This window comes from Xiphophorus hellerii, chromosome 24, assembly GCF_003331165.1.
Source record: "Xiphophorus hellerii strain 12219 chromosome 24, Xiphophorus_hellerii-4.1, whole genome shotgun sequence".
NCBI classification, from domain to species: domain Eukaryota; kingdom Metazoa; phylum Chordata; class Actinopteri; order Cyprinodontiformes; family Poeciliidae; genus Xiphophorus; species Xiphophorus hellerii.
Genome location: NC_045695.1, coordinates 17,230,950 through 17,250,438, shown reverse-complemented (window position 1 = coordinate 17,250,438; position 19,489 = coordinate 17,230,950). Strand labels below are relative to the sequence as shown.

General features: G+C 45.6%; 1 protein-coding gene across 1 annotated transcript in view; it reads left to right on the top strand.

The window, feature by feature from the left end:
• The window catches only part of LOC116715627 (zinc finger protein GLI2-like), a 52,574-nt gene that overhangs the window by 21,603 nt on the left and 11,482 nt on the right, over positions 1 to 19,489 (top strand). The window contains exons 3-7 of the mRNA XM_032556158.1: positions 6,951 to 7,056; positions 13,108 to 13,310; positions 13,678 to 13,857; positions 17,491 to 17,692; positions 17,971 to 18,163. Of these exons, the coding sequence (XP_032412049.1) occupies positions 6,951 to 7,056; positions 13,108 to 13,310; positions 13,678 to 13,857; positions 17,491 to 17,692; positions 17,971 to 18,163 (884 nt within the window). The remainder of the gene's footprint in view (positions 1 to 6,950; positions 7,057 to 13,107; positions 13,311 to 13,677; positions 13,858 to 17,490; positions 17,693 to 17,970; positions 18,164 to 19,489) is intronic.

The window sequence follows — 19,489 nt, the reverse complement described above, 5'->3', positions numbered from 1 at the left end:
CAGGCTACCGAACAAAGTCCGTAGCCTGCTTGCCTGGGCTTGTTCATCACCACCAATAGGATACTTCTTCTTCTTCTTCTTTTCTATTATGGCGGATCACAAGCAACTTTAAGGTGCATACCGCCACCTACTGTACATGAGTGTGTAGAAGCATTACTTCATATCTATTAAATTCTACTTTTTAATTTTGTATTCTTAAGATAAATAAACAATGCTTTCCTTAATTTGTGAATATCTGTTATGTTTCCTTCATTTCCTAATATACCTTTAAGATTCCATTCATGCCCCATATTTCTAACTATTCTCTTTAATTCTTCCCTTTCGAGTTCATTTGACTTACAGTTCATCAATATGTGTTCTACATTTTCTTTCTCTCCACATCTCTCACATTTATCATTATTTTTCCTCCCTATTTTATAAAGCATGTCATTTAAGTAGGTATGACCTACTCTTAATCTACTAATTATTATTTCTTCTCTTCTGTTTCGTTCATTAATGCTTCGAATTCAAACTGACTTTTGTACTTCATATAATCTTCTTCCTTTCTTATCTTCATTCCACATTTTTTGCCATTTCTTGATTTCTTTACTTTTAATTAGGATACACCTGTTTCGCTTCTCCCATTAAACACAAAGCAAGTCTCGCAATCAGTAGCAGTCACATGGAAATTCTATCTTACAAAAACTCCCCGTCCAACTTGAAGAAACACATCGAGGTAACTTCTTATGAAATGGTTATAATCCTCCTGTTTCAGTAACTATAGCTTGGTCACTAGGCACTACTGTATTGTGAAATCTTGACCATAAATGAACTTTGTTTGGCATTGTTTCAGTTCCACACTTGGTGTATTTAGCTTAGGCCTAATGTTGACTGTAGCAGGCTACCTAGACTCCTCTGTTCAAGGGGGGACAGAAGCCATAGCGATAGCAATTTAGACTAAATTTAACGAATATAGGAAAGGCATGCAAGTTCAAAACCAGGTTTACAGATGCCAATAAGCTGCATTTCCCTCCCAATTCTTTTTTTCTTTTGCATAATGACCAGTTGTGTGCACCACCTACTGACTGTAGCATTGACTGATTCACTGATTTGTGAAGTAGAGTAATCGTAACAGCTCTTTTTCTTCATGTTGGCCGCATTTTCTGTACTATTTATTTTTCACATTTTCAGCACTGACCTTACTTGAAGGGAAAACTTAAGGCTTACAAAAACTTTGTATTTTCTGTCCTGGAGGGTTTACTAAGAAGCTGGTTCAGTTGTAAAGCAGGTTAAGTTAACCTTGTGCTATAGGTAAAGCACCTAATTTTCTTAACTAAATGATGCCTGCAGGTATATCTATTAGCAGGTTTAATTTTGCCTGCACTTGGTTGGGTACATTATTTTAAGTGTATTTGACAAGTTTACCAAAATATAAAAAATGTCATTCAAACTGCATTTGCTTTGTTTTACTTTTTACTTGTACTTTTCATTACATTACTTGAGTACATCCATTTTTACAGTAATTTCCATACTTAAGTACAAGAAGTTTCAGATACTTTAAGACTTTTACTCAAGTAACATTTCAGTCAGTGACTTCGACTTTTACCAAAGTCATATTTTGGAGAGGTACTTGTACTTTTACTTGACTCTGAGATTTCAGTACTTTATACAACACTGCCTGTTGGTGTGTTTTCCTGAGCTGTGTGTGTGTGTGTGTGGGTGTGTGTGGGTGTGTGTGTGTCCAGCCGTGCGGAGGTCTCGTCCTCCTCGTTCAGACGCAGTAACAATCGTCTCCTGATCTATTCTCGGCTCCGTTCTGGGAGGAAACTGGGTCTCTGCTTCCCGCCTGCCGTCCCAGTAGCCCTCCTGGTGGGGGCGCCGGCGGGTGATATGGATGTTAGCCGGGAGCCCCAGGAGCGGCGCTTTAATTCACCGCATGTTAATTATCGCTCAGCTCCTCTCTCCTTCATCACAGGGAGGATAATAAAGTTCAGCTTTAAGGAAATCACTTAATCTGGACAAACCTGGAGTTAAGCAGGGCGATTAGCAGACGGACCATAAATCAGCTGGATTAACCCGACACCATCAGTCTGGGAACCTCCGGTCTGCTAAGGAGCTACGCTACGCTAACACCTGATCAGGACAAAACCTGAAGAAACCGTCTGAACCACACGCAGCGCCACCAGCTGGATGGAAGAGGAGACGCATTAAAGAGACACGTTACATGAAAATCACTTTTTACATGTTTCTGTTCCTCCTACTACAGCCAACTAAAACTAAATAAATAAATACTGGCATAAACAGTAATTAATGGGAATACTCTCCCCGTTACCTAGCAACCCAAGCAGAACTCCAGCTGTACAATGGCTGCTGGAAAAGAAATGCGTCTTGTTGACTTTCCATCCAGAAACAGCTTGTTGCATTCTGGTTGGTTGTGCAGCAGGCTCTACTTTTGCTTCTCAGAGACATTTGGTTGTTTAATCTGTTTGCAGACATTCTGTGTAAACGCTGAGTTGTGGGCGTGGCCAGCAGCTGATTTAAAGTGACAGAGACCCTGAAACAGCTCAGTGCTGATCAGACTGAAGAGTCTGGAATGATTTTATTAAAAACGTGACGAATGTGTTCATGGAGCATAGCGGGATCAGATCCACCTGTCAGGGGCCCCGCTGGAGGCCCCGGAGCCCCACTGGAGGCCCCGGAGCCCCGCTGAGCCCCGGAGCCCCGCTGGAGGCCCCGGAGCCCCGCTGAGCCCCGGAGCCTCTCAGTTTCTGGCTGGGAGCCACTTTGAGAGTTCAGGGCCACAGCCAGGTTCTCCAGCCAACATCTCTGGACTCCGGCCTCCCAGTCCGAGTCAGACAGAACGATCAGCGGTGAGAACACGCCGTTACAGTCAGCGGTCAACTGGAAGGGCAGAACTGCCCCAAGAAATGATGGGACAAAATGGCTGACAGATTTGGACCCAGATCAAAGCCCTGACCTGCCAGGATGAACTCCAGTCCTGTAAACTGGAACCAGTCCCACCAGTACAGGCTCACAGGGAGAACTTCCTGCTGCTGGCGACCATCAGATCACTGAGGGGGCGGGGCAACGCCGCGCTCAGGTGAGCCAACTCTCCGGAGCGCTCGCCTTTTGTTCCTCGCCCGGCGCCAGAACAATGCAGCTGTCTGGATGATGGAATAAGGCAGCAGGAAGCCGAACCGGACCGGACCGGACCGGACCAGCTGGGACGGAGCCGGCTGCTCCTCTGCAGCTCGTTTGTTTCAGTCTGAAGCGCTGAGCTCCAACAGAAAACTTCAACTTTCCATCTTAACTAGCAGAATGAGAAAAACCTGGAGAAACTTTTCCTCCACCAGCAGGGGGCCCCCAAGAGCACCAAGCTGGCATGAGAAAACATATTTATACTGAAGAAGACAAAATAAATGCTGTTACACGTTCTAGAATATTTCTAAAGTTTCTGCATCACAGGTTAATACGTGAGGGTCCAAAGTGCGGCTCAGGGGCCTTTTGTGATGGATTCAGATCCTGATCCAGTTTCAGCAGCTGAACGTTCATTTCTGGACTAAATGAATCAAACTGGTTTGTTCTGCAGCTTCCAGCCCTTTAATTAAAAAACAAACAGCCTTTGGATGAGCTAAAGGAATCTTCTGGTGTTTATTTCCCTCTCTTGTTCTCAGAGCGTATTTAGCACAATGAGCTCCTCTTTGACCCTCAACCCTCTTCGCCCCGACTGCCATGACTGGAGCATTAAGTCAAGCTTCCCTTTGCTTTCAATGGGCCTTTAGCTGCTGCTGCTGCAAGCGCGGCGAGGCCAGCCGGCTGGTTACTGAGGACGTTCTGGAGGAACCAAACCTCAGAATCTCTCTGGGAATCAGAATCCTTGGAACGTTTTCATCCTTCAGCCAAACTGGACCAGTTCATCGTTGGTGCAAACATTTGGTTTCTTTCTGGTTTCTTGACGTTCTCTGCAGGATTTTATGAGAACTCGACGTGTTTCCACTCCAACCAGAGATGGACTGGATAACTCCTGGTTCGTTTCTCATGGACTGGTTGGATGTTGCTGTCTGGTCATCCTCAGCTTTCCACCCAATGAGGTTTATTATCAAAGCTAACAAGCTACTGCTAACATGACTATGGTCCAAAGAAGTGTCACAGGACTTGTCCAGCAGAGCTTCCCTGAACTCTGACCCGATCAGACCGGGTCAGAACATTGACCAGTCATCAGAAATGCACCTAGAACTCCTGGGGCTGAAGTAAAGCCTGACCTTTGACCTCAGTAGGAGCAGGTTGTGTGTTTTACAGGTCGAGGCCGAGACGCAGCAGAGCTGCCAGCTGCTGCTGTTTCCTCATCCAGGAGAATTAAACATTTAATCTGGAGAGGAACCAGTTCATTTGGAACCAGGACCGGTTCTCTGATGGGAATTTAGTAGAAAAACTATTAAAAAAACTACAAAACCAAACAAAGAAAATGATGAAGGTCTGATATTTTCCATCTGGATTCCTCAAGGCTGTGTTAGCCTAGCCTAGCTAATAGCAGCGGTGGCTAAGCTACCACAGGGATCACTTATTAATAATCACAAAATAAACATGAAGCCTGTAACAAAATGAATGTTCTGCTCTGTGTGGGAAATGTTTGGGAGTTTTTTTGGTGTTAAATCTTGACATTGTTGTGAGTTGCTATGGTAACAGGTGTGTGTGGCGTAGCCGACACAGAGCGAGAAAACAGAATAACACGAGTGGTTTAGAGTTATTCTAACGGTTTTTCTGTTATTTTCCCTTCGCTGCGGCGCGCTGCATCATTTAACAGATTGTTTTACCGCAGCAGAAGGAAAGGAATCGTGTTTTAGCCTCCAGCGTTGAGCGTTCCTCATGTAAACAGTAACACGCAACGAGTTTATAGAGAATCCACCTGATCGCAGCACAAAAACCTTTTACCCAAAACTTTTAAAATGGTCCTTTCTCCATTCAGTGAATTAGTTTAAATAACTTCAGTTTGTGTTTCTGTGGTTCATGTAAACGCGGTTAGCGACGCCACCAGGACTCCTGTCCTTCATCGAGCGCCGCGTGGCCCAGACGTGAGACGCCGCCGGGTCGTCATGACGACGTCCAGTCGGTCCCCGCAGGCCGAACGGAAGCACAGCGAGGGATTCCTGCTGTCCGTCAGCCTGTCAGGCCCTGGAATGCTGACTCACTCCGGTCTGGGGCCCCGCGGTGACCCGGGGGGCCCCCGTGGGCCCGGGCCCCTCGCCGGATAATGATCCGTGGCCCTGACCCCTCAGGTCACCCTGACAGATTCCCGCAGGAGAGAATGTGAGAGACACCGGAGGAATTTTAATCCAGACCAGGAATCAGCTGGTTCTCCTCCGAGATGAGACGCAGCAGGTTCTGATTAACTGGACCGGGACGCCACCCTGGATGGCTTCCAGATTAAAAACCTAAGAAAAATGTTAACGAGAAACACGACTCCATAAAGTCCATTAGAGCCCCGAAAGCTGCGTTTATGTGATGGTAAAAGAAAGACGGCAGAGAGGCTAATTAGTTCTGATGTTCAGGAAAATCTTCCCAGATCCCAGAGGAAAAATAAAAACGATTCACACAACGCTCGTAAAACCCGCCGAGTTAGAAACAGGAATGCACCTTTAATGACACCCAGAGCTTCATGCTCCTTTGATACGTCTGAAACTAAAACCTCAGATCACACAAAGTTTGTTTTGATCTGAAGGCCGGCATCAGGTAGTGGCAGCATGGTGACCAGACAGGTGCAGGTCTGAGCAGCTTCCAGGTTCAGGTGGGGGACTGGTTCCAGTGGGAAGGCGGACTGGTTCCAGTGGGAAGTGGTTTGTTCCACCATCATGAACATAATGGAGCAGAAACACATTTTTCTCTTCAGTCACCTGATGTGTTACTACTGACGGAAACGACAAAGAACACGACAGGAAGTGGATGTTTGTGGTTTATATGAACTGATAGTCTCTCAGTTCATAAAAAGTTCTGTTTCATTCCAACACGTAGAATCCAGAACTCTACTGTAAAATGGCCGACTGCAGTTTCCCAAGTGGGCGGGGCTTGTTGCTCCAACGCCCAGATAAGGACATTCTCATAGATCCATAAACTTTAAATTCAAATTAAAGTTTAACACTGGAACTGGAAGATATTTTAAATATCTAAAATAATTGATTAATTGCAGCAGGCCTGATTGGCTGATAGATGATGAATATATATCTACTGTAACTGTTTAGATCTGTGATTTTAATGATTCAAATGTTTAATGTGTTGTTAGTGTTTTTGTCCTCATTTGTACTGGAGATGCTGCTGCTGCTGTCTGGTTGACTTTAACCCTCCTGATTCCAGTCCGGTTCTCGCCGTACAGACAGGAAGTTTTGAGGCGTTGCTTAGCAACCAGGCCTGGTCTTTGGGTTTGACTCTGAGGGTCTTGTAGAGTCCAGATGAAATCATGCTGATCATGCTGACCGTTCAGGCCTGCGGGGGGAAGTGAAGACGTCTGATGGGAGCAGCAGAGTGTTTGTCGCTCGGTGTGTAAACATGCAGTCAGTGCGGAGGGCTGTGTGTGTTTTCAGTCTGTTTCGCTGTGTGTGTTTTCAGTCTGTTTGGCTGTGTGTGTTTTCAGTCTGTTTGGAGAGAGCGGCAGAAGAAAGCTTTTCCCAGAGCTGTCAGGGCCGGTTTGAGTCTGGCTTCACACGCTCCATCATCCTGTCTAGTTCAAAGCTCTGCCAGCTGCAGGTCTTTGTCAAAAGCCTGGTTGGAGATCTTTTATGTCCAAGATGTAGGATTTCTTAGCACGACTTTGATTATTTATTTATCCCACTTCTCTCGTGTGATAGTGCCAATATTTTACACGAAAGTGCTCAGCTTGCTCTGAAATTCATGTTGCTTTATTGTAGGCCTTTTGCTTTGAAATTTCTTGTTTCAAGTCTCTCAGTTCTCGGCTCTGTTTCTCCCGTTTGTCCTTGCAGCGCCGCAGCACCTCTTCCCCACCTTCCACACGCCGATCCCCATCGACATCCGCCATCATGAGGGCCGGTACCACTACGAGCCGCACGCGCTGCACGCCATGCACAGGTAAACCGCCGCTCCTCTCTGCAGCACCCAGCTTGTTTTTGCTCTGTGAAGACGCTGATTGGAGCTGAGCGTTTGCCAACTCCACTATCAAAAGCTGACGACACACGCTGACTTCCAAAGTGAATAAGCAATGCCGGTTCTGGATTCCTCCGGTTTGTGATACCAGAGCCGCTCAAACGCCGCGGCACTTTGAGGAGTTTAGCTGCAGGGATCCAAATCTGACACACAGTTTAAGAAATCGCCTCTGGTTTGGTGATCGCGGAGCCGCAGGAAGTTTTCCGGACAACAAACGAGTCGCTGCTCCTCTTCTGAACTGATGGCTGGAAAAGGATTTACACCCTCACAGATTTATTCTGTTCCTGATTGTTTTGGTCAAATCAGTAAAAAGACACTTTAATAAACAACCAAACCACAAAAGGTACCAAGGATTTCTGCTCAAGTTTCTAGAGCAAATATTTTAACACACTTAAAATAAGACAAAACTCATTTATAAGGAACTTTTCAGTGAGAAACAGCAGCTTTATCAGAGTCAATAATTCCTTAATATTCATAATAAATTAGTAATTCCACTGCAGATTATTTCACTAATAAATGTTTAGTAATAATCTGCCAGAGCAAATAGTAATTTATCATCAATATTAAAGAATTATTGACTCTAAACTAGCTGCTACTTTTGTTGGAAAGTTCCCTATAAGTTAGTTTTAGGGTGTTGTGTTTCTGCAGTGCAGCTGGTTCAGAGGTCAGAGGTCAAACTAAACTCTCATAGCTGCAGCGATGGTCAGACTCAACGCGCCGCCGCCTCGTCATGTTCATTAATCGCTCGTTTGGAGCTAATCTGCGCGGCGCAGGCCCTGGCAGCCGCAGGCTAACGCCATAATTAAACTCCCAGAGGTCAGAGGTCACGGCTCAGGCTGCATGTTGCAGGCGACACATCCAGTGATTCTCTCAGCAGCTTCCCTTGGCTCTGGCTTTACGAGCCAACGTTAACGGCTCTGCGCAGCGGCACACTCTCAGCTCTTACTTTATCACCGGAGAAAAACTGGAGCCAAGACAAAAAAGTCAATAGACGGCAGCGAGTGGAGCTCTTACATTTAAATTCACAGATTTGATGGTGATGCATACTTCGCGCCTGGCGGCAGCAGGGCCATTCATCACGCCGGCTGAGGAAGAGGAGGGCGGGGGGCTGTCTGCGGACTTGGCCACCTTGATTAATGTGATTTGATCTTGACAGTGGACCCCTAATTCATCAAGACCTTGATCTGGCTGTCGCTCCCCCTGCCGGTGCCAAATTCACCTAATTACAGCAACATTGCACAGCAAATTAAGTGCGGTGTCATTTGTCGCCGGGCGCGGCGCTTTATTATGGGCTGGCGGCGGCGTGTCAGAGGTCCGCTCCCTGATTGTCTAACATGACACCCCGGCGCCGTCCGCTTTGTCACTGTTTGCATATACTGTAATGAGAGGCTGCTGGTTCTGTCAGGCCTGTCAGAACGCGCAGCCAGGGGGCGCCGCTTTGTTTCTGTGACAGGAAGCAGAGAAACCTGGAGGGAACCAGCCTGATCGATCAATCAATCAATCAATCAATCAATCAATCAATCAATCAATCAATCAATCAATCAATCAATCAATACCTGCATCCAGATAGACACCTCATCAGTATCAATAGATAATACAGCTGATAGAGTTTTCCATACAAAGTTCTCATGTGACGTCACACTTTGAGGAACTTTGCAACTGGCAGCCATCTTGGTAGACAGTTGCTATGACGACAATAAACAAGCCACAAGCTTAGAGCTAGCGCTCGCCTCGTTTTTAAAAGAACATTACAACTATTAATAAATTTCAGTTCTCTGTGTAATACTACGATCAGTATCAGTAATATTTACTGCCAAACTAGCAAAGTTAGCTTAGCTAATGTAGCTTTTATCTGCTAGCTAACACGGACATGTAGCCTGTGTGTTAGTTACTACATGTACTCACTCTTAAAAATAAGAAACAACGTAGTGAAGTGAAAACTGGACAGACATGAGTCATTCACCTGAAGATGATTGACAGCACTAAGCCCCTCCTCCTGCCTCTGATTGGTTGTTTTTGATGGGGTAAGGGTTAGGGGTTAGGGTTAGGGTAAGGTTAGGGTTGGTGACAGTTTCAGTAGAAACCTCTAGTCACACACTGCAGCGTTCAGGTTTTAATTGTGACAGGATGAAGCTCCTCGTCATAAATCCAGAGCAGAGAAAAAGTTTCTGGTTCCACTGAACCAGGCTGAGTCGGGTTTGTTTGTTGGTATCTGGGTCAGAACTGCAGACCTGCGCTGGGAGTTCAGTCGGCTGCATCCTGGACGCGCCATTCATCTAAATCAGAGCTCTGCCCGACCGGCACCAGAGACGGGCCGAGACGGGAGGCGCTGTCGCCCCGCAATTCATCTCCGGTGTCAACAAACAGAAATACTCAGAGTGAGCCGGGCCGGTACCACCAGGGACGGTTTTATTTAACATGGAGACTGGAGAACAGAACCAGGAACAGAACCAGGTCCAGGAACAGAACCAGATACAGAACCAGGAACAGAAACAGCTACAGAACCAGAAACAGTACCAGGAACAGAACCAGCTACAGAACCAGAAACAGTACCAGGAACAGAACCAGCTACAGAACCAGGAACAGAACCAGAAACAGTATCAGGAACAGAACCAGCTACAGAACCAGGAACAGAAACAGAAACAGAACCAGGACTAGAACCAGGAACAGAACCAGCTACAGAACCAGAAACAGAACCAGAACCAGGACTAGAACCAGGAACAGAACCAGCTACAGAACCAGGAACAGAAACAGAAACAGAACCAGAAACAGTACCAATAACAGAACCAGCTACAGAAACAGAACCAAGACTAGAACCAGAAACAGAACCAGAAACAGTACCAGGAACAGAAACAGATACAGAACCAGGAACAGAACCAGCTACAGAACCAGAAACAGTACCAGGAACAGAACCAGCTACAGAACCAGGAACAGAACCAGAAACAGTATCAGGAACAGAACCAGGAACAGAAACAGAACCAGAAACAGAAACAGAACCAGGACTAGAACCAGGAACAGAACCAGCTACAGAACCAGGTGCAGAAACAGCTACAGAACCAGAAACAGAACCAGGAACAGAACCAGAACCAGGACTAGAACCAGGAACAGAACCAGCTACAGAACCAGAAACAGTACCAAGAACAGAACCAGCTACAGAAACAGAACCAGGACTAGAACCAGAAACAGAACCAGAAACAGTACCAGGAACAGAACCAGGAACAGACACAGAACCAGTACTAGAACCAGGAACAGAACCAGGAACAGAAACAGAAACAGAACCAGAAACAGTACCAAGAACAGAACCAGCTACAGAAACAGAACCAGGACTAGAACCAGGAACAGAACCAGGAACAGAAACAGAAACAGAACCAGAAACAGTACCAAGAACAGAACCAGCTACAGAAACAGAACCAGGACTAGAACCAGGAACAGAACCAGCTACAGAAACAGAACCAGGACTAGAACCAGGAACAGAACCAGCTACAGAACCAGGTGCAGAAACAGCTACAGAACCAGGGCTAGAACCAGGAACAGAACCAGCTACAGAACCAGCAACAGAAACAGAACCAGAAACAGAACCAGGAACAGAACCAGAAACAGAACCAGGAACAGAACCAGAAACAGAAACAGAAACAGTACCAGGAACAGAACCAGAAACAGAAACAGAAACAGTACCAGGAACAGAACCAGGAACAGAACCAGAAACAGAAACAGAAACAGTACCAGGAACAGAAACAGAACCAGTACTAGAACCAGGAACAGAACCAGCTACAGAACCAAGAACAGAACCAGCTACAGAACCAGGTGCAGAAACAGCTACAGAACCAGAACCAGAACCAGGAACAGAACCAGGAACAGAAACAGAACCAGGACTAGAACCAGGAACAGAACCAGAAACAGAACCAGAAACAGAAACAGTACCAGGAACAGAACCAGCTACAGAAACAGAACCAGGACTAGAACCAGGAACAGAACCAGGTGCAGAAACAGCTACAGAACCAGAAACAGAACCAGAAACAGAACCAGGAACAGAAACAGAACCAGGACTAGAACCAGGAACAGAACCAGCTACAGAACCAGAAACAGAAACAGAACCAGAAACAGTACCAGGAACAGAACCAGCTACAGAACCAGGAACAGAACCAGAAACAGAACCAGCTACAGAACCAGCTACAGAACCAGAAACAGAACCAGCTACAGACCCAGGAACAGAACCAGCTACAGAACCAGGAACAGAAACAGAACCAGGAACAGAACCAGCTACAGAAACAGAACCAGGACTAGAACCAGGAACAGAACCAGCTACAGAACCAAGAACAGAACCAGCTACAGAACCAGGTGCAGAACCAGCTACAGAACCAGAAACAGAACCAGGAACAGAAACAGAACCAGGACTAGAACCAGGAACAGAACCAGCTACAGAACCAGAAACAGAACCAGCTACAGACCCAGGAACAGAACCAGCTACAGAACCAGAAACAGAACCAGCTACAGACCCAGGAACAGAAACAGAACCAGGAACAGAACCAGCTACAGAACCAGCTACAGATCCAGGAACAGAAACAGAACCAGCTACAGAACCAGGTCCAGAACCAGCTACAGAACCAGGAACTGAACCAGCTACAGAACCAGGTCCAGAACCAGCTACAGAACCAGGAACAGAACCAGGACCAGAACCAGCCTCTCCAGCCTGTGCTGAAGGAAATCCAGACTCCCGTTAGCGGCTGCTGTGGGGTCGTCTGGACCCGGTGGGACCCGGTTGGACCCGGTGGGACCCGGTTGGACCCGGTGGGACCGGCAGCGCCGCACCTCACTGAGCTCATTTAAACCTCAATCATGAGGATTAAAATGTTTTACAGACTCCGGCGTCACGTCATCAGTTGATTCACACAAAACAATCCGGGTTTCCATGGGTCACCAGAACCAGGAACAGATAAAAGTACAGAACATGTTTTGCTGTTTTTTTGTTTTAGACGAACCGACCCGCTTTGTTCAGTTCTGATACCGAAACCTGAGGGTTACATCACAGCACAAAGCGTAGAGTTAGACTGAACAGATCCGTGACTACGGGGCGGGAACATCGTCACTGGTACCGGATACAGATATTAATATCAGATCGGTTCATCCTGGTTATTGATATCAGATCGGTTCATCCTGGTTATGAATATCAGATCGGTTCATCCTGGTTATTGATATCAGATCGGTTCAATCTGTTGCAGACTGAGGCAGAGCGTCTAGTTTCCTGGAAATGTGTTGAATCAAAGTGTCTGGTTTTTCAGGACATTTCTTCTCCTGTGGCCAAATATGGAGAAGAAGGTTTTTATTCTGGTTGGTGATGAAGATGATTTTTACTTCATCTGTTAGATGAAGTAAAAATTTCCTGAAGATTTTTCCACCTTTTGCCTCAAAACGTTCCAGATTGAGGTTCATCCTATAAACTCAAACAGACTCACTGTCAGTTTGAGGTTTCACTCCCATCATGCAGTAACCATGAGCAAAGCGAAGTGGTTTCCTGGATTGAGAGGCTTCAGGCCGTCACACGGCGAGCGCATCAGTGATTCCCGCCTGCAGACGGAATCACTGGTTCGGGATGGTTTGGTTGGTGGACCTCCACCTGCTGGGCGGAGGAAACGTTGCCTCATCCGCCAGGCGCCGTCCTGCATGATTCAGGACGTTCATTTTTAATCTGCTGCTGATGAAAGACGGCAGACATTCGTTCAACTCAAAGACAATTTGTTCATGAAATCAGGCCGGTGGGTCTGGATCCGCCCACACAAATATTTACAACGTTTTCTCATTATAATCACAAAAACGGTTTTATTTTTTAATGAAAGGAGCAGAGCAGTCAGATCTCTGCACTTCTGTGTAGAGATGAACTGATCAGATATTGATATCTGTATTGATATTCAAACCATTGATCCATTGGTTTATTTTTCTCAGTTTCTGTGTTTTCAGTCTGACTGGTTCTGTTTCCAGCCCTGCAGGTCTGACCGGCAGCCCCGTCATCTCTGACATCTCCCTGATCCGCCTGTCGCCCGGCGCCATGGCGACCAGCGAGTCGCCGTTCAGCCCGCCTCACCCGTACGTGTCGCCCCACATGGAGCACTACCTGCGCCAGGTGCACGGCAGCCCCACCCTGTCCATGATCTCAGCCGCCAGAGGCCTCAGCCCAGCAGACCGTGAGTCAGACCAGTCAGACCAGTACGAGCTCACGCAGGTTCACCAGTTCAGCTTACTGGTAACCAGTCAGAAAGTGAAGGAGTTGGAGCGACGGGAGCTGATTGGCTGAGGACTGTTAGCTCCTGTCTAGCGCTAAAACGTCTGAGTGCTTTTAGGTTTTTACATTTAAAAATTAATCACTTCTGTTTAAGTTTTCTGTACTTTTATAACTTATATTCTTTAATACACATAAAAATGAATTTTCCAGGTTATTCCAGGCTTTTTTCCAGGCTGCTCCATGTTATTAATGACTGTTAAAAGCTTTTCCAGGTGTTTCCAGGCTCTCTGCCTGTCTGTGACGCTGCCCCTCCCCGTCTTGTTTCTCAGTGGCTCATGAGCATCTGAAGGAGCGCGGCCTGTTTGGCCTTCCTCCTCCTCCTCCTCCTCCCCCGGGGGCCGGCGCGGCGGAGTACTACCACCTGATGGCCAGCCACCGCAGCCCCTACGGCGAGCTGCTGCTGCCGGGGCCCGGGGCCCCGCTGGCCGACTACCTCTCTCCTGTTGACGGTGGGTTGATGGACGCCGCTCTGCGTTTGTCTGTAAACACGGCGCGGCGGCGGCGGCGCGGTCGCCTTAAAAGGCCGCAGACGTCCGGCGCTGATGAAGTCCAGATCGTTTCCTCTGAGACAAAGAACAGCTTCTAGATGAAGCTTCCAGCCGCACTCTGGAGATCAGACAGCAAACCGGAGCGCCGGCGTTCCCAGAGACCGGATCAGAACAGGTTTACTGGCGCTGAGAGCAGAACCACAACGGCAAACAGGAAGTTTTTACTAAATCTAAACGAGTTTGGAATGCTGCAAATTTGATTTTAAAAAATCTCAGAAATGTTTGAGTTTCAAGTCAAAAATGTTCAACTTTTTCTTTAGTTTATTTTATTTTGTTGTTCATATTCATTCTCTTGTGTTTGTTAGGTTTTTATTTTTGTCTATAATGTTTATTTTGTAAACAGAAATTGGTGAATTAATTAAAAATTTTCTAGCAAATTTGCAACTTTTAAAACTCAGAAATTTTAAAAGATTTTCCAAGAAAAAAATTAAAAAATTCAAATTAAAAAAATGTGAAGTTTTTCTAAAAATATTTTAACTTGTTAAACTTAGAAATCTCCACTTTTTCTAGGAAATGTTCTGAGATTTGCCTTTTTTTCTATCTACAACAGTCCTGATATGCTCTCATCCATCCCAGCAGATGGCAGCTTTCAGGTTGTCATGGTGATTCTAACCTTTGACTAGGCCACTTCCCAATAGGTAGAGAAACATTTCATGCTATAAGCGTTTCATATCAGTGATAAAGGAGCATATTAGAAGTAAGAATGTCTTTCTAGAGCTGCGTTTGTTTGTGGAGTCATGATGATAGAAATAATAGTTATTTTTACCATTTTCACAACATTACCTCAAAATATCGAGATATTGCTCAACCCTAGTGGCTGAGACTTTTCAGAGCTTTTCTGATACGTCAGGTTTTCCAGCAACATGTCAACTTTGTCATCAACATTCCTCTGAAGGTCAACATCAGCAAACATCTGCAGGTTTGTTAGGAAGGGGACCTAAAATGGCTCCCTGAGGAACTCCAGATTAAATTCACTGAGAACATGAGAAGTTATCAGTAAAACGCGACGCTTAGATCCTTTAGAGGTTAAATTAACCAGAACATTGAATCTCCTACATTTCCTTTTTAAAGTCAGGCGGTAAAGAGTTCAGATTTATCTAAGAAATTATAAATATTTACGGGTTTCCCACCAAAATCAAGTGTTTTTCTTTCTTTCAAATGCAGAGGTTCACGTGTTTCTCCAGAGAAAGTTCAGGTAGAGAGTCAGACGAGGAACAGAAGGAATGAACTTCCTGTTTCCACTAAAACAAAAACACGTCCATGAGTCTGAGTTTCTCCGTCCGCCGTCCCGATGGCGGCGCTGATGAATGACGACAGACGAGTGGGGATCCAGCCCTCCCATTGGTCCATTCATCAGTGGAAGTGGGGCATTAATAAACTTCTCCCCAGAGGTGAGGAGTGAATGCGGCCGCCTGCTGCGGATGGACAACACCTGATCTGTACCTGCACCAGGCCTCCGCCGCCTCCAGCTGCCTAAATGAACCATTAGAGTCCCACGACGACGCGCCGCCGTAATGAAGCTGACAGTCCCTGGAGACGACGTCCTCGTCTCCGTTTGGTTCCATCATCAGTTAAACTCCGTGTGATGAAGACGCCCTCCTCCTCATCAACGCTGCCAAGCAGGCGACATGTTGCAGGTTTCCATGGATACGACCTCAGAGGATCCATCATCGGGACGGCGTTTAGCAAAAATGTGTTTGATTCCAGTTACTGAACAATCATCACCTGAAAAGGAGGATGTTTCCAAACGGCATCATCATTTCCAGAAAGCACCTGTCTGACAGCAGGAAGCAGGCTGAACAGGCCCGTCTAAAGAAAAGTCTCAGGATGGTTCCAGAACCGCCTGTAGGGCTTTGGATCAGAATTCATCGAATTGCTCCAGTTCCTCCATTACTAAAGTTCCTTTTTAAGTTGTACTAGCTAGCGCGCCGCGCTGCGGCAGGATGATTATTTGTGTTACGCAACTTTCACTTCCACCGATGAGTTGTTGACGAATGCTAAGTGGTATTAGCATGGCACATCCATTTTTCACGTTCAGTCCGGCGTGACGGATGAAAGGTCATGACCTCTTCTGTCTGCTTTATTATCTTATTAAAGTGAATATAATTTCAGAGTTTGGAGATGGATTCACCCTAAGTTCTCCATTTATGCAGGAAAATCTTCTAACGTGGCTGAACTGAAGACAGAGGATTAAAGTTCTACTTCCTGTATTCCTTCAGATGAAGTTCATTTTGCCTTGAAGCTCCAAAGTCACCAGAAAGTCGCTGTTTTTGGATGCGTTCCTCCAAACTCACTGATAAACTCCACCGTGCCTCCTCAGTGTTTCCGTTTAAAGTCCTTGTCTGAATTAACATTTTAGAGCTGAAATCGATCAGATTGCTCTGAATACATCTCCATGCAGAACCAGATCAATTCTCAGTAAATTGCCCTCATTTAACATGGTGAAGTCCAACCAGGCTGGTTGATGTTTATCTGAAGTGATTAGGGGGATTATTGTGGACAGATTGATTAGTTATGCCTGAATCTTAATGGGCTCAGCACACATTGCTTCATTTGACTAAAGTTGAATTTCTCTCGATTTTCTCCATCAAAGATTTTTTTAATAAAAACTAATTTATCAAACTGGCCTCTTTTCAAAGCAAACATTTGATTCACCCTCAGCAGCGTCTTCCCCTGTTTCAGTAGCTTAAATGGTTCATTTATATTATATATAATATATTCATATTTTACCACCACATAACGTCTACTAACAAATCAACTTATCATCAGCATGAAGCCACCACCAGGACCAAAGATTATTCTCTTTTTAAACAAACATCCTGAGTATTAATGAGCTTCTCTAGCCGCTTAGCTCAGGTTCTACTAGCTTAGTCTAAGCTAGTTGAAGTAGTGAGCTTAGCTAAGTTTAGCAAAACTGTTTTTATTTGTTTTGCTTAAAGCTGGGCTGGTTTAAATAAGATTGAAAGTCAAATTATGTCTAATAACATTTAACTGTTCAGGTACTCTATGTCAATACGCTAAGCTAACCTAGCTATAGCATGTTAGCAAAATCATGAACATATTTAAAGTTCACAATTTTAACAATTTGGTCTAAAACTCATACAGGCGACCAAGTTTCCACTTTTCTTTTTGTAATGGAATAATGTCAGAACATTTTAATGACGTTAAAATGTCTTCAAGCTAACTGCTAACACAACGCCTTAAAAAGTTACGCAAAAGAAAATATTTACTCATGTCTGCTGCTGAGAGGAAAGCTTAGCTGCTTCAGTTTTCAGATTTCAGCTGAAATAAAGTCTGACTGCAGCAGAGATGATGAGACGACTCAAAGGGAAGTACCAGGGTCAGAGTGATCTCAGGGACTCTGATTAAAAATTTACCAGATTTCATTTATACCTGAAGAAATCACAGAGTACCACAAAAGGAAAAAAATCTGGGAAGCATTAATGATGTCAAAGGTTACCAGGTTTCACCAAACGGCTGAATCTGTTTAGCTGGCCACTTCCTCACGCTCCAACCTCCTACCCGTGTGTCCAGTGTCCCGGTTCTCCAGCCCCAGACTGACGCCCAGACTCAGCAGGAAGAGGGCGCTGTCCATCTCGCCACTGTCCGACGCCAGCATCGACCTCCAGACCATGATCAGAACTTCGCCCAACTCCTTGGTGGCGTACATCAACAACTCGCGGTCCAGTTCAGCCGCCAGCAGCTCCTACGGACACCTGTCGGTCGGGGGACTCAGGTACAAGTCACCTGAAAAAGACGAGACAGAAATCTGTTTCAGAATTCATTTCTTGTAGTTTAGCTTCACATTTTGATTATTCTTCTGATCAAATCAAGTACTTCTTCATCCCTGATGTTTGCATGTTTATCTTCATCATTCCTTTTTTATCCTCTGATATCTCCCCATCTTCTTTAATATTTCTCAAGCCTTTCTTATTTCCATCAGCTTACTGAAAGGAAGTTTCTGTTGACTCAATTCCTTGTAGAGCCGATCAATCTGACGTTTTTCCTCCGCAGCCCGTCGTTTCCCTTCCCTCACCCTATCAACCCCATGGCCTACCAGCAGCTCCTGTCCCAGCAGCGCGGCCTCAGCGCCTTCGGCCACAACCCGCCCCTCGTCCACCCTCCACCCACTTTCTCCAGTCGCCAGCCGGGCCTCGGCCTCTCCTGCCTGCCCACCTCCACCCACAACAACGACGTGTCATCCAAGGTAAGAGCCCGTTTTACATGAAACGTAGAGAACGATCTCCGTTTGGACTTGGAGGAATGTTGGTGTAATTTAGGATAAACCTCTCTGATTACCGCCCCGTCCTCCGGCGACGTCATGCTACAAACTCCTAAAACAACCGTTTATCCAAGCCTTGAATCTTGCAGCTCCTGTTACCAAATGTTTGTTCTCACTGCTGATTCTGTTTGTCATTGTCTCTTTTGATGTCCGTCCCACACTCTGTCTCTGTGTTATGATTTGTGGCTAAAGAAATAAAAAAATCTCCCACCCACCCACCTCGGAGGCAAACTCTCAGTGGGGGAGACCCAGGACTCCTCTGCTCCCACGCGGCTGGTTTTCATATTCTAACCTCTGATTCAGTCTCAATACGCTGTGAGTGGAGGAGGGACTGAAGGTAAATCAGGTTTTCAGAGAGAATATGTCAGAATATGTCAGTTTTGGTCCGTCTCTGCTTCCATTCTCCGTCCCAGTCGTCTAAAACTATGGAGTAAAACTTTACTTGGTTTTACAATTCATGACTTTAAGAGTCAAGAGGTCAAAAGTACTTAGAATATGTTAGGGCTATGATAAAGTGACCGAACCAGAACGACCTTATGTGACCTCCTGCTGGTGGAGATCAACATTGCAGCTTTTATCAGTCCTGCCTGACGGAGGACGAACGTTTCCCTGGCAGGTACAAACCGATGCTGGGTCAGAGGTCCTTATGTTGTCGGCTTCAGGTTGGTACAGAAAAACATTCTGTGATCACTGGTCAGATTATAGAGGATTATACAGCAGTTCAGCCTATAAACAGATGAGTTTATGGATTATAGTAGATTATCAGTGTGGAGATCCTGTATGGTTTGACTGGGAGAACATCGTGGGAAAGAATCGTTTCTCCTTTCTAAACATTTTACAGAGAGAAAAAGCACCGTAATATGAATTGAGTCATTGCTGAGTTGAGTTTATGTTGCTCTTTGTCAAACATAAACAGAACAATGACATCATCCCAGGTGATGGTTCCTGTCAGCTGAGAACATTTCCTACGCCGCTCCATGCAGCTTCAGACCACTGAACGCTCCAAACACAAAAGCAATGATCAGAAATTTAAGAGCCCAACGTCAGAGACTGATTGCAGAGAGGGAACCCAGAGGCATTTGCCTTTGGCCCCATCAGATCCTCTCCATTTGCAGATCATTCCTGGTTTTTGGGAACACCTCACAGGTGGAACAAGCCAAGCATTGGATGCAAATGATTTGATTGGCAGAAGATTGGATTCGTTCATTGACATAAGGATTTATGTCAGTGGATGAGTGAAGGCGGTTCTAG